This window comes from Camellia sinensis, chromosome 3 (assembly GCF_055761805.1).
Source record: "Camellia sinensis isolate YWXY chromosome 3, ASM5576180v1, whole genome shotgun sequence".
In the NCBI taxonomy this organism is placed as follows: domain Eukaryota; kingdom Viridiplantae; phylum Streptophyta; class Magnoliopsida; order Ericales; family Theaceae; genus Camellia; species Camellia sinensis.
In genome coordinates this window covers 79,295,018-79,308,996 of record NC_138963.1, presented here as the reverse complement: position 1 = coordinate 79,308,996, position 13,979 = coordinate 79,295,018, and the positions used below count along the sequence as shown (strand labels likewise).

The window sequence follows — 13,979 nt, the reverse complement described above, 5'->3', positions numbered from 1 at the left end:
ACACCATCTTGGAAAGTATGTTGTTTCGGAGAGCCCTGTGGAGCACCTGTTGAATGCCTCAACCTATCCTTAGTATTCTACACTGACAAGTGGGGATTAGTAATTAGGCTTCGACATGAATTTAATGTTTCTACCGGATTAGGACTGGCATGTTCAAATGCCACTCTATTCCTATGACACCAAGTAGTGTTACATTACATATTTTTCATTAGCTTTGAAAAAATTATTCGTATTTATGCATTTGCTTCATCATGTCAGTAATATTGTCAAAATTATGTCTCTCATCACATCAATAAGAGTTATTATCTACAGTGAACAAGGTAAAGGAATATAAACACAACAGAACATGTAGAATTAAAAGAGCAAATAAGATTGATGTTAGCTTTACCTGTTCTCCTCCTATGGCTCTTGTTGTTTCTTCCTATCACTTTCACTACCACCAGTGAGAGAAACCAGGCTCCCTCAGCACATTTTCTCTGTATTGGTCCAAAGAAATTCTTTGGTTTAGACTGAATTTTCTTTGGTTTTAACTAAATTTTCTCTGAGTTGGTCCAGAGAAATTCTCTGGTTTAAATTGAATTTTCTCTAGGTTGGTCTAGAGAAATTCTCTAGTTTGGTCTAGAGGAGAAATTTGAACAACCAGAGATATATACCTATCAAAATATATAATCATACACTACATCAGTTTATATATACACACACATACATGTGTATATATATAATCATACTTGTATATACATAATTTATACTTGTAGCGAGTGTATTCCCCAAAACATATGATTATATACATGTTCTATTCTTGTTATGTAGTTAACCTTCCATTGAACTGGTGTGCTCTTCATTTGAATTTCCCAGACCTTTTACTAATGACTAATTTAATTACTTGCAGAAGTATCAACCTTATGTCTTAGACCCAAATCTTAGCAGTGCCCTAGCTTCAGTTCTTTGGGAACTCAACCTTCTGTCTAAGTATCATCATCCAATTGTTTCAATGCTAGTGTCGACCATTTCAACGTTGAGTAGTGCTCAAAACCAAGTTTATCATTCCAATATGTTAGCGATTGTCGAAGGAGAAAGTGACGAAGAGGACGTCTTTGGAGTGGTTGACGAAGCGATGAGCAGTGATGTCGGTGGAGAGGTCTGAGAGACGGAGCTCGGAGTCCCAGCTGCTGGAGAGAGCGAACTGGTTGTCGGAAGAGAAGACGACGTTTTCGACGAAGTGAGAGTGGCCAGCGAACTAGATCGACGAGAGAGAGAGAGAGAGAGAGGGAGAGAGAGAGAGAGAGAGAGAGAGAAAAGAGTAGCGAGGAGTGAGAGAGAGGAGGAGGGTAAGGGTTTAACGGTGTGAGATATATCAAATTTCTCTATAGGGATCTTAGACATCATAAAATAATATTGTGGATCTCTTCCATTACTAAAAATGAGAGAGAGACCTTAGACTAATTTTTCCAAAAAAAAAAGTCTAGGAAAATAAAAAAAAAACACTTCCCACACATGTTTACACTAAAATTCCCAACATGTGAAATTTTTTTTTATCAACATATTGCACGATATTCAAAATTTAATTTAAAATTATTGTACTATTTTAATTTGTATATGTATTAATATAAATGTTCACTATTTTAATTCATTAAACTCTGCCATGTCATGACCAAATTTATTTTATTTTACTTTTACTCCCCACTAAAGTTTAAAAAAAAAAAAAAACATAAAATAAAAAATTACAAAGGCTTTCTGTTCTACTAATCATGAAAAGCTCTCAAACTAGTTGGTTGGTGATGATAATGATCATTAAGTTAATTCAGGTACCTCTCATTTTGATTGCATTTTGCATATAAAGTTGTCTTTGAATTATAAATTTAGATTAAAATTTGAAAAGACAAAATAAATAAATTAATTAATTAACTTTTATTTCATTCATATTTGCCTCACATTTTTGTATTTTTTCTTTTCAAATCATAATCCTAATTATGATCCAAACACGGCCAACATAAATCGTGCCTAATGGGACTCACTTTATCAGCTCTACGCCCTGAATACATATAATAGTGGGCTAAAAATCATTATATTTCAATAATTTTTTCTCACGATGAATTGCACTATCATAATGCTGGAGCCTAATTTACATAACATGATCAGAATTACAATTGAGGTTGCAGATTGTCAAGAGCCAAGTTATACAAAAGCACAAGAAGAATTTGACAAATTTCATTTCTTCACTTAAACCATCCTTCCTTCCTTCTTAGCATGCTTCCATGCAATTCCAAGCTCCTGGTTACAGTTCGTCACAAAAAATCTCCATCTTCCTTAGCCAACTTCAATTTCAGCTGCTACAGAAAACAAGATGGAACCACTTCATTACTCCGAGACATTAACATCCTCAACTAATTATTGGGTAAATGATACACATTTCTGTTATGAGAATAGCAAGATTCAAGTACTTTTTTAAGCACAAGTGTGAAAGTTGAAAAACTATGCAGTACATCAAATTCAAATATCTTCCTTGGTACAATGGAGGCCGATGCCAAAAACAAAAAACTAAGCTCCAATAAATGTAAGGAAGCCAACTCCTTGTTTATTGTTAGCCTCTAGTATAGGTCTCTGAGTCACTATATGAAAAGCGTCCTTAGCCAAACAGTCAGCACTCATTTGCCTCTTGCCAAACCACCTGGAGATCACACTGTCAATCTCCAGCCACTATATTCCTAATTCCTCGACAGAAATTCAAGTTTGGAACCACGATTTCAGCAAACTTAATAGCACAAATTGCTTCCATCGAATCAGATTCAACAATAATAAAGAGAAAAACCTTCACTCCAGACCAAATAAAGACCCACCAAGATGGCCTCATAATCCATTCCAAATTCAAAATTTTTACATACAATCAGTGCTACTAGAAAATGCTGATACCCTAGCAAATTAAGTTTTGGAACACATGTTCCGTACGTTTTTCGTTCCAAAATGGTAAATTTAGCGATCCAAAGTGATCCCAAATTTTTTTTCCCAATATATTTTCTTAAAGTTTCCTTGGGACTAAAAATAATCAAATATAATGAACTAACATATAAGGTGAGTAAAGTTTTGACGTGAAAAAATGTCAAAAATGGGCCATAGTGTTTGTAAGAATGCATTGCTACATGATTAATTTGAAAAAAAGAAAAACTACATTTTATTGGAGGTTTAATTGTTGAAACAAATTACTATAGATTAGAAATATCTTAAATTCTTATAGTCTACCCTTGCATATACCGTTCACATTCCCATTCCCATTCCATGTACCAGAACGATACACATTCCAGGTAACATAGCATACAATCATGACTCATGTAAACCTCACAAAAGTAGGATGGGGAGGGGGGCTGGGGACTGGGAGTTGTGTTTTCTACTCTTTCATAAACCAATCTAAACTACATAAGTTATGAATGTCAAAATCAGAAATATAACAGATGAGAGAATATTGCACAGAAGAGGATTTACCAGCCTCCTGGACATGCAACGATCTTCAAAGAATCTGGAAGTGCTCAGCGTCAATGTCAAGGCTTCGATGGAGTTGGGGAGGACGGTGGTTTCATATCTGGGTACTACATCCACACATACAGTCAGTAGCTTGCTTGAATTGTTCAAATGCATAAATTTACACCAACTAAATTATATGTGCAGGGGAAAGCTAATTGATGTGACTCAAAAAAAATATACTCTTCCTAAACACAAGTGGAAAAGTATATATGTACTGCATTTACCAACAATATATAAATCTATTTTCTTCATAAGTACGAACAATATATAATATTTCCTGTGCGAGAGCTTGTGTGCCTGCATTGGGGAGAGAGAGAAGATTGAAAATATTATCATACATTTGGGTAGGGAGACAACGATCTAGAACCATTATTCACATGCTGGGTGGTTTCAATAGCCTTGTTTACGTATCCATTGTCCACCTTTTCGCTTTGGCCCACAGAAGGAGTTGTAGAAGAGGTAGCCTGATTGTTACTCTGCTGGTTCACTCCTCCATTCATTCCAAGCTTTTTTGGCATTTTGACCTTCTTCTTAGGGTAGATATGGACAGAAAGAGGCAGAAGAGTTTCTTGTATTGCCTGCAGGGGGAGAGAAATGGTGTTAAAAACCATTTTTAATGTGCCAAAATGATTTTTTTTATCTTTCAAAAAAACATTTAACAGATAAATGAGAGCTAGAGGTCAGAGAAGATTTATCACCAAGCATTAGTTTATCACGAAGAATTAGCTTAGATTTTTTCATTACTGGACAGTCAGGGCATGTGTAAACTTCATAATTTGAGAGTGAGAGAGTAGCGCAATCAGCCAATTTTATCAATTAAACCTGCCGTTTTCATGCAGTTACAAGTTGAAGCATCTGAAAATTTGAATACTTTGCAAGAAAAGAAAAGCAGAGAGGAAAAATCTCAGCCCCATCCCAAAATAAATAAATCAGTGTAGGTGTGTTGGAAACAAGTTATAAAAGATTTTAGATTGGGAGATTTTAGCCATTTTTGATAAATTAAAATAGGACAGCTTAACAGAGGCCATTAAAGTCCAAATATGCAAAGCAAAGCCACTTTCAAATCAAAAGCACCAGAAGAATTTCAGAAGAACAACCCCCTTTTGTAAGAAACATTAATATTATTTATGATCAGTGAACTCTAACCACTTTGTGCACTATGCCAAAGGTTAGGTGTGTATCAAATCTTTCCCCTCTCAAACACACATTACTGTGTACTAATTGGGCGTTGTTTTTGTTATCAGTGGACTCTAAAATGTTCCCATTAGTCCATGATGTGCCAGGCATGGCAACTCCGTTAATATTAGTAATTGGGAATGGTTATGGAAAATATGTTGTTCACTGTTCTTGAGTTTTCATTTAACACAGACACTCATGTAAATACATATATATGCATTTATCTTAGCAAAACATGTCAGTGGGAAAACCGTACAAAGTAAATACATAGTAACTCCAAACAAATCAACTATGCAAATATCCAGAAGAAAAGAAAAGAAGACATACTTGCCATCCATTCTCGCCTCTAACCCCACCCCGGATTGCATAAGCTTCTTTGAAACCATTTTTGAACAATAACTCGGCCACTTTCATGGAGTTACCATCAAAACTACCTTACACACAAAAGAAAGAAATTAGTGATTAAATTGCAGTAGTCCTCTCTATATGACGAGAGAGAATATACTTTAGACTCCACAGCAACTCCAATGTCCCATGTAATTATTTAGAGGTGCTGAATGCATATTGCAACCTGGTTTTTTATTCTATTTTTTTAAAGTAAAGATAACTTTCTCATTAAAGGGCACCAACAAAATGGCACATAACCCTACACACATGCCGTATACAGCAAAATAAAAACAAAAATAAATTGAACACAACTTGAAATGGAAGCAACAATATAACCGACAACTAAATCCAGACCATTCTTTTAACATATATCCAAGATACATTGAATAAAAAAGGCAAATGGGCTAATGGTTGACATTCCCCTATCAATTATCTAATATTACTACCATTATTATTTTATATATATCATCATCTGATGTTGTGTAGCTTTTAGGGCATTTGGGTCGGAATGGAATGGGCCGGAATGGAATACCCTTTCCAATTTTGCATTCCCTTTCCCTTGTTTAGTATGCTCTATGTAAGTGGGAATGGTCATTTCATTAGAATAACTATTCCAACAGAAAGTGTGAATTCATTCCTCCAAGTTAAGGAATAGGCATTTTATTCCATCAAGGAATTATCCTAAAATAAGTGTATTAGTCTGTCCTCCGTTGGCTACTTCCACCACCCTACCACCACCTCCACTACCGCCTACCACCACCATAGCACCACCACCATGCCACCACCGCCACTATCGCCGCCGCCATCTTACCACCATCACCATCGCCACAACCACCACCACAACTACCATCCTACCATCACCACCTATTACTGTCGCGGCACCTACCACCACTGCCTACCGCCACTGCCTAACTACTACCACTATCAATGTCACCCTAACCACCACGACAACACCTTACTAGCAGCGCTACCTTACCACCACCACTAATGCCACAACTACAACCACCACCGCCACAACCCCAACCCCAACCCCAACCCCACTACCACCACCACACAATACCAAACAATCACTACTACCAATGAAACCGCCATCACATTCACCACCCACACCACCACTTCTACAACTATCAAAACTATCATGATTTACATAAATTTATATTGGTTGTTACTAGTTTGATAATAAATAAATAAAATTGAAAAAAAAAAAAAAAAAAAACTTATTTCATTCCATTAGTTCAATAAGAATAACCAAATTGTCAGTTTCCTACGTCATTCCATGTTAGCACTCAAATAGTGGAATGGAAATGAGCATTCCATTCCATTCAACTTTCTATACCATTCTTACTCTCATTCCATTCCATTGTATCAAGCACACTCTTAGGTAGTTTTGATTTACTAGTTAGCATTTTATTGCAGCTGTCTTTTATTTTGGGACAAATTATGTAACATTATTGCCATAAAACGCAATCGGAACTTTCACGTAGTATGCAAGTAAACATAACACTCCAAACATCTTTTATATCTATCAGTTCTTAAGCATTTTGTTTCTTATTCTGGGACTTATGGTTCTTTTGAGTCATACAAATTTCTAATTATCAACGGTTTATTGTCAAGCTTGAAGCAACAGAGGCTGAATCTACCAATGTGAATCAAACCCTAATCTTTAACCACCACCATTCTTATCTATGTCCAATTATCTCAAACTAAGCATTTGAGATAGGCACAAACTTAGGATTCATGAATTTCCACTTATTTTAATTCAGTTCATTTAGGATCAATTCAATGGCTAATAAAATAGGAAAAATTTCATGTTACCGTCCTACAATATAAGGCATGGGCCATGTACACATAACCCTTGTCATCATAGTTGTCAAATCGGGATTCATATAGTGAATCGAAATGGTCTCGTACGGAATCGCGAAGCGAATCGAATCGAATCGAATCGAATTGTGAATCGTAAACATTCGGTCATTTCTTCTAAATTATTTAAAAACATATCTACATATTTAGATGTTAAATATATCTTATGAATATAAAATATTTAGACTTAAATTAATAAAAATGTTATTTTGAATGATAATCACGTAGCATAATAAGTAAGAAGTTAACAAACGTTCCTATGTAAGATCACCATCTTACATTTTTTTTCTTTTTTAGATATTTCTTATCAACCATTCTTAATAAAATTAATAATCAAATAGACAAACTATCAATTTCTAAAATAACAATAATTAACAACGATATTGATATTTGGACAATAAATATACATGCTTTTCTAAGTAACAGTGAGCAAATAATAAGAAAGAATCATTTAGAATCTTTTTTTTTAAAACTTCAAATATTTTAAAAAGTATAACTGACCTCATATATGTAATATTTAATTAAATAAAATAGCAATAGATAATTCATAGTGTAATTTTAATCTTAAACATCTTTAAAAGATATATTACGATTTTTTAAAGGACAAAAAAATGAGAAGAAAGGTTAAAAATATGTCGGGCCCGACTAAATTTGATTGGATTCTATTAAAAACTTCATGATCACTAAAATAACAACAAATCATATATATATGTTTGTTATTTTGGTATTAAACGCTATTAGAAGTTGTATTATGTCATTTTTACTAAAAAGATGGAGGAAAAATAGAGTCGAAAATATGTTTGACACAATAATTTTAAAAATTGCATGAATCGTAAAAAGTGAATCGAATCGTAAATCGATTGCGAATCGTGCGATTCACTAGAGATTCACTTTCAAACTAGATTCACCCTTAGATTTGTATAGATTTTGCAAAAATTGTGAATCGAATCATGAATCGAATCGCGAATCGTAAGATTCTGATAACAAAGCTTGTCATTAAGAAATAACTACTTAACCTTTATGATTTATAAGCAAAAGCACACCACTAACTTCCATTGACGGCACTTGCACATTGACCTAAATACTTCAATTTCTTTCTCTTCCAAACTAAACCTTCACTTTACCCTCCTATGGTTATGTACACATAATTCCTATCATTTGAAAATATAGGCGTGTTTAATGCACTTAATAGTTTGGATCGAATAATTTGGTGAGAAATGATAAGAAATGAAGAGGAAGAGAACATTTTTCTCCTGTTTTATTTATAAGCTAGGTGAGAAATAATGAGAAATGTTGAGAAAGATAACTCTCTTATTTTATAAGTCTTGTTTCTCACCAAAAGTGGTGAGATTTGGTGAGAACCAAACTGATTGGTTGTGTATTTTCATAATACTAACTTAAGATTGCCCATTACAAAACAAAGGGGAAAAAAAAAGGAATCTCACCCATATCCCAATATGACATACTTTGCTTTCTTACTCATCCAAACATGATAATAAGAAAACGGAATCTTTTCTTTTCTTTTCTCATTTTACTCAACCAAATATGATAGTGAGAAAATACAATTATTTCTTATGTTTTCTCATCTACAAGGGAGATTATAATCATTTCTTTTCTTTTCTCATCATGTGATCCAAATGGAGATTATGTGCAAATGATCAATGCCACATAGGTACAGTGAGACTTACCGTATAAAATATTAGGGTTAATTTCACTTTTATCCTCCAAACTATTGTCAATATTTATTTATTTTTTAAATTTCATCTATAAACAATCAATTTCATCTATTTAGTCTAGTTTAGCTCATATGGTCCAATTAGAGAAAACCCAAATCAGTAAAGGTTGGAAACCTAAAAAATAATTTTACAATTTAGACAACCTAAATCATACAATAAAACACCCATCTTCTTCATACCCACACTATATTAGACAACTTATTCCCTACAACCAAACACTCGTCTTCTTCTCCCCCTCATTTTAAAATAGTGAATAAAAAAAAATGATTGTATGGTTGTATAATTTAAGTTGCTCAAATTTATTATAAAAAAAAAAAAATCTTTTCACCTATCAAATTGGATCACATTTGCTGAAATTAGAACTTTAACAACCAATTTAAGGGACCATCAATTCTTGTCAATTTAGCACACAATGCTGCAATTCTTCAAGTATAAAAAGCAACTCAAATGTAAAAGCTGCAAAACTTACTTGTCCAGAACACAAATTACAGTATTTGCAGGCTCAGTGAACTTCTCCGACACCTTATTCACAAACCCTTCTTCATCTTCTTCACGAAATTCGACCTGCACCACACTCTTATTCACAAATTTCAAATTGGGCGAACCCAAATACTGCAAACTCTTCTTGTCCCTAATATCTACGAGCTGAGCATTCGGGTCGGCTTGGAGCTTCCGAAATGCATCAATAGCAGAAATAAACTTGTACTTCTGCAAGAATTCTTCTGTCAGGGGAATTACTACCAGCCAAATGAATGTAACCCCAGCAACAAAAAATGGGTTCCTATTGAAAAATTCATCAATAGAAACCAAGATAGACTCCAAGTTAATTTTGTTAGGTACTTCATTGGTGATCACAGAAGTGTCAGAAGCAAAGGAACAAAGAGGTAAAGAGAATCCCATAGAGAGAAAAGAGAGCTGGGATTTTAGAAAAATGGGGAGAAAAGAATGGGTTCTGAGAATTGGAAAGTTGATGTGGAAAAGTTTTGGGAAATGGGTTGTGGGAGTTGGGTTTGATATGTGGGATAGGGGTTGTGGTTGGGGTGAGTGAGGGATTATTTTCTTGGTGGAGAGAAGATGGGTTAGGTGAGAGTTGAAGGAAATGGTAGTAGACATGGAGTTTGGTAGGGAAGGAATGGATATGGAAGAGGTGGGTTTGTGGGTTTTGGGGAGGTTTTGGAAAGCAGGGGAAGATGAAAGGCCTATGGAAAGAGACTCCATGAGAGAAAGAGAGAGAGAGAGAGAGAGAGAGAGGGGAGGATTGCGGTTTTGATAAGGGATGATAAGATATTGGCCCTTTTCTGCAAGGGCCGAAATACAAACAAAAAGGTTTGACCTGGGCCGTCCCTTTTTGATCTGGTTTGTTAACAGGTTACAATAGGCAGGTAGGGTTGTAAAAACGACCCGTGGCCTACCGACGGTTTGGGATAGGTTCTGACCCAAGCCTACATGAACCATCAAAGAAAGTCTTACAAATGAAGACTTGGGGCTATCAAGCCTGCTTTCCTCGATGAAAGCCCACAGAAGGGCCGAAGCACAACAAGAGCCTTACCCATCATCAAAGCAAGCCCAAGTCTATGCAAGAAGGCCCGTTGGATCTGTCCAAATTCAAAGCCCGTCAAAGGTGGCTCCTCACATGATATCATGAAAAGGATCCGAGCCCATATAGCCTCGGCCCGTCCAAATTATGTTCAGCGGTCTAAACCCAAGTAGCTGTGGCCCATGGGACCCGCAACCAGTCAATCATGCTATCCTTACCTTCCAACCAATCGGCCAATCACGCTATCCTTACCTTTCAACCAACCCCTTCGATTCCGCTTCTGAAGCAGTATATAATCTCGGTCCCTTACCTTGATGCCTACAGCTCAATTTGTTTTCCAGTGATGGCAAGAATCCACGAAATACAGCTTTTTCTTTTTCTTCTTCTTGTGTTGTTTCTAAATGGCATCAGAGCTACACGAGGGAAAGCGATGCTACCCACTCTGCCGCAAAAGGGGCCCGCTTTCTTCCCCCCCAAAATGCCCGTTCCACCATCAGGGCCCAGCAAGCAGCATAATTATGTTCCAAGGCTGCGTTTCATTCCAGCAACAGTAGTCTATGGTTCAAAACACCTTGTTCCATCCGGCGCGAATCCCCTCCACACCAGTATGGTGGAGGTGTTATTTGTATTGCAATAATGAAAAAATGTACGAACACAAATAATGAGCAGACCAGCCCACTTTTATATGTGGGTTATTTTCGTAATGTATTTTTGTTTTGAATAAAGAAGCACGCTCCTGTTAGTGTAACGTAGGTGTCTTTCTCGGTCGATGGATGGGATAAATGCCTATATCACTTTGTAATGTTATTGTCATGTTGATGCTATATTAAATAATCTAATCTAAACAAGTTGCTCAAGACTTAGTCCCATTCTTTATAATTATCTTTCTCGTACTGTGTAAACGAACTTCAAGCCTTAATTATGTACTCAACAAGAAGCGTCACAGCCTAGGTTTGGGCCACTTTCGATGTCGATCTGCAGTAATAGTTTTCGAAAGTAGTTTTCCGAGGTAGGTTCTATTTTAACCTAGAGCGATTTGCCTGCTTTTTTCTAGGCTATAGTTTACCTGTATCATGCAAATGTCCAACACTTAGGTGCTTTCTAAGATCATCCTATATGAAAGATGTATGACATGTGTGGCTAATGAATGACTTGCATGGTATGCAATCTGAACGTCCACAGAGTACAAAAGGTAAGACCTAATAAGAGAAATGAGCTTAGCACAACACGATATGGGGGGATAGAAACCTAATCCTAAAAGGAGAAACCCCATCACTGAACAATCATAGGAATAGAAGAAATAGGTTCAGACCAAGTGACAGAACTCTTTATGAGTTGGGCTACATAAAAGATCCTATTCTAAAATGGATGTAGCTTAACTAAAGCCTAATGCAGGTTGAACTCTATGGAATCTAAGCCTCACTACCCTCTTAGAGCGTTACAAGGAATTTTGGGCCTAATGACAAGAGTTTAAAGTATGGGTTAAACCATAGGTGAAAGATAGCCTATACAAGCTAGGCCTAACACAAGGCCCCATATAGATTCAGCTTAGGGGTTTATGAGAGATTGATTGATGGACCTAAGCTAAACTTATAAGATTGAACCTAAACCAAAGCCTATAGACTGAATTAGGAGAGTAGAGGTTTAATCCAAGACCAGGAAAGCAAGCTATATTGAAGCCCAATGCCAAGCAAAGCCCTAGACTACAAGTGAAGAAATTGGGTTCAACTAAGCCCTTAACCCAACATGAGGTGGAGCCTTAACCCGACACAGGGACCCTATTAGGATAGTGGGCTTAGTCAGCCCAACATAGGTCGTCAACCAAAAAGGAGAAGTTCCCGTGATTTAAGGTTTATATCCTACCCTAAGACGAGAGGATTGGGCTTAGAACAAGACTCATCGGTGGATAAGATCACATCTTCATGACAAGAGGTGTACACGTTAGGCCTCACTTAGGGTAATGGGCCAAACCTAACGAGTCCAAACAAATTGGATCTTATTGTATTGTATGACAAAACCACAGATTGGGCTTAATTCAAGGCCCAGAAAAGATGGGTTGAATCCATAAACCGCTCCGTGGGGTCCAATGACTCTCAGAATGGCTTAGAATTGCACACAATTGCTATAACTTGGGTCTAGTCATAATCCTTATGGGCTCAAGTTGTATTGGATCCTAAGTCTCACACATCGAGCTTAATTCAAAGCCCACAACCAATGGAAGAGCCTACAACTTGACCATGCACTTACGCACCAACATTGGGCTCTATTCGAAGGTCTCGACCAATTAGGCTTGTTCTAAAGGTCCTTTTTTTCCCTTTGTAGACGGCTAAGCGCGCTCTTTCTCTTCAACTTGGCAAAAAGCCCTTTCCTTTCCGTCGCTTGACTTCATGTATTGAGTAGGACTCTCACTCCTGGGCTAGCACCCTACACATCCTACATTTACAGTTGACAAGCAAGTTTCCCCAAATTAAGTTTCCGAAAGAGGAAGGGCCTGAGAGATTGGCTACTACTTTCTACTTCTACAAAATGAGGAGATTACTTTTTTACTTATGAAAATAGAGTCAACGCAAGGATGAAATCAAGCTTAGTAGAGTAAACCACTTTATCAGTATAGAGGGCACTCTAATAAACAAAAAAAGGCTCAAGAGACCTGAACCTGTAGAAAAGAAGATAGTAATCTGGAAAGGCTAATTTGGAAGAATATCAGGTAGGTGATTGATTGTCAAATTCGGATAGAGCTCTACCACCTTCTGCCACTGCATGGACATCTGCCTCGCCCGCTAACCGCTGCTGTTACCCAAGCTTGGAAGTCAATATCGAGCAAGTGAAGTGAAAACTTCCGGGTAGAGCTTTCAAGGATCTCCATTCATTCGCAAGTCACCTTCTTCTCTGTAACACTTAGTCTAGTATCTCGACCAGGTCATCTACTTGAAGCGAAACTGGCACACTTTAGGAGGTTTGAACAGGAAGAAATGCATTTAGTAAAAAACCTCCCCGAGCTTGGATTCTAGCTTTGTCCGAGTTGGGCAGAAGCTAGTCCTGCTAAGACGATACACATGTTAATCGAGATAGCTAGAATGAAGACTTGGTTCCTATCTATGGAATATAAAAAAGACTTTCCACACCATATGGATGAGCGATCTTACTCATATTCACTGATACGGGAATTTCAAGCAAACAAACTGATCCTGTTGGATGAGCAATGTGGTTAATAATTACAGAGCACGCGCATAGAAGCGAGGGGAGTTGGACGGGGATATAGGTTTAAATATCCTCACCGACCGACTGATTCACGGCTTGTCGGATGAGTTCAATGCGTACTATTTTATTCCAAGAGCCAATGTTCGAATACTAGGCGCTACTGAGTCTCGACGCTGGCCAGAACTCAGGCGTATGCCCTCTCTTGAATGCCATTCTCCATCGAAAACCTGTCCTTAAGGAGGGTACTGCCACTGGTTTGTAGCTACTTTCTCTGAACGAGCTCTTTACTAAGAAAAAGGGCAAAGGCCAAAAGCAGGCCTACTTAGATGGGTATAGAGGGAGCAGTAGATCGTCGATTGAAGAGCCAGCAGGTCAAACTTATTCGTAGAAAGCGGGTTATCGGTAGATGGCACTTAAGAGCGCAAATGGCCAGATGTGCAGGATCCCATGGAAGAAATTAACCTCTTGGACTGAAAAAAGGTTCCTTTCGTGTAACGCGTTGTCCATTCGGCCAGAAAGAAGAAGTGCCGCCCGCTAACTCGGCTCATTCTTCGAGCTGGAAAGGG

The 13,979-nt window shown here is 37.1% G+C and overlaps 1 protein-coding gene across 2 annotated transcripts; it reads right to left on the bottom strand.

The window, feature by feature from the left end:
- Positions 1–1,889: 1,889 nt before the first annotated feature.
- Positions 1,890–9,990, bottom strand: LOC114272566 (Rhodanese/Cell cycle control phosphatase superfamily protein). Of its 2 annotated transcripts, none has more exons than XM_028214288.2 (5): positions 9,145–9,990; positions 5,020–5,122; positions 3,855–4,094; positions 3,478–3,581; positions 1,890–2,330 (listed from the first exon to the last, which is right to left on the bottom strand). In XM_028214288.2, exons 1-4 carry the CDS (start codon positions 9,891–9,893, stop codon positions 3,534–3,536), a joined length of 1,140 nt encoding a protein of 379 aa, XP_028070089.2. In that variant the 5' UTR covers positions 9,894–9,990; the 3' UTR covers positions 1,890–2,330; positions 3,478–3,533. The 2 variants fall into 2 exon arrangements, with proteins under 2 accessions (XP_028070089.2, XP_028070090.2); XM_028214289.2 differs by having other exon boundaries at positions 1,890–2,327.
- Positions 9,991–13,979: the final 3,989 nt, after the last annotated feature.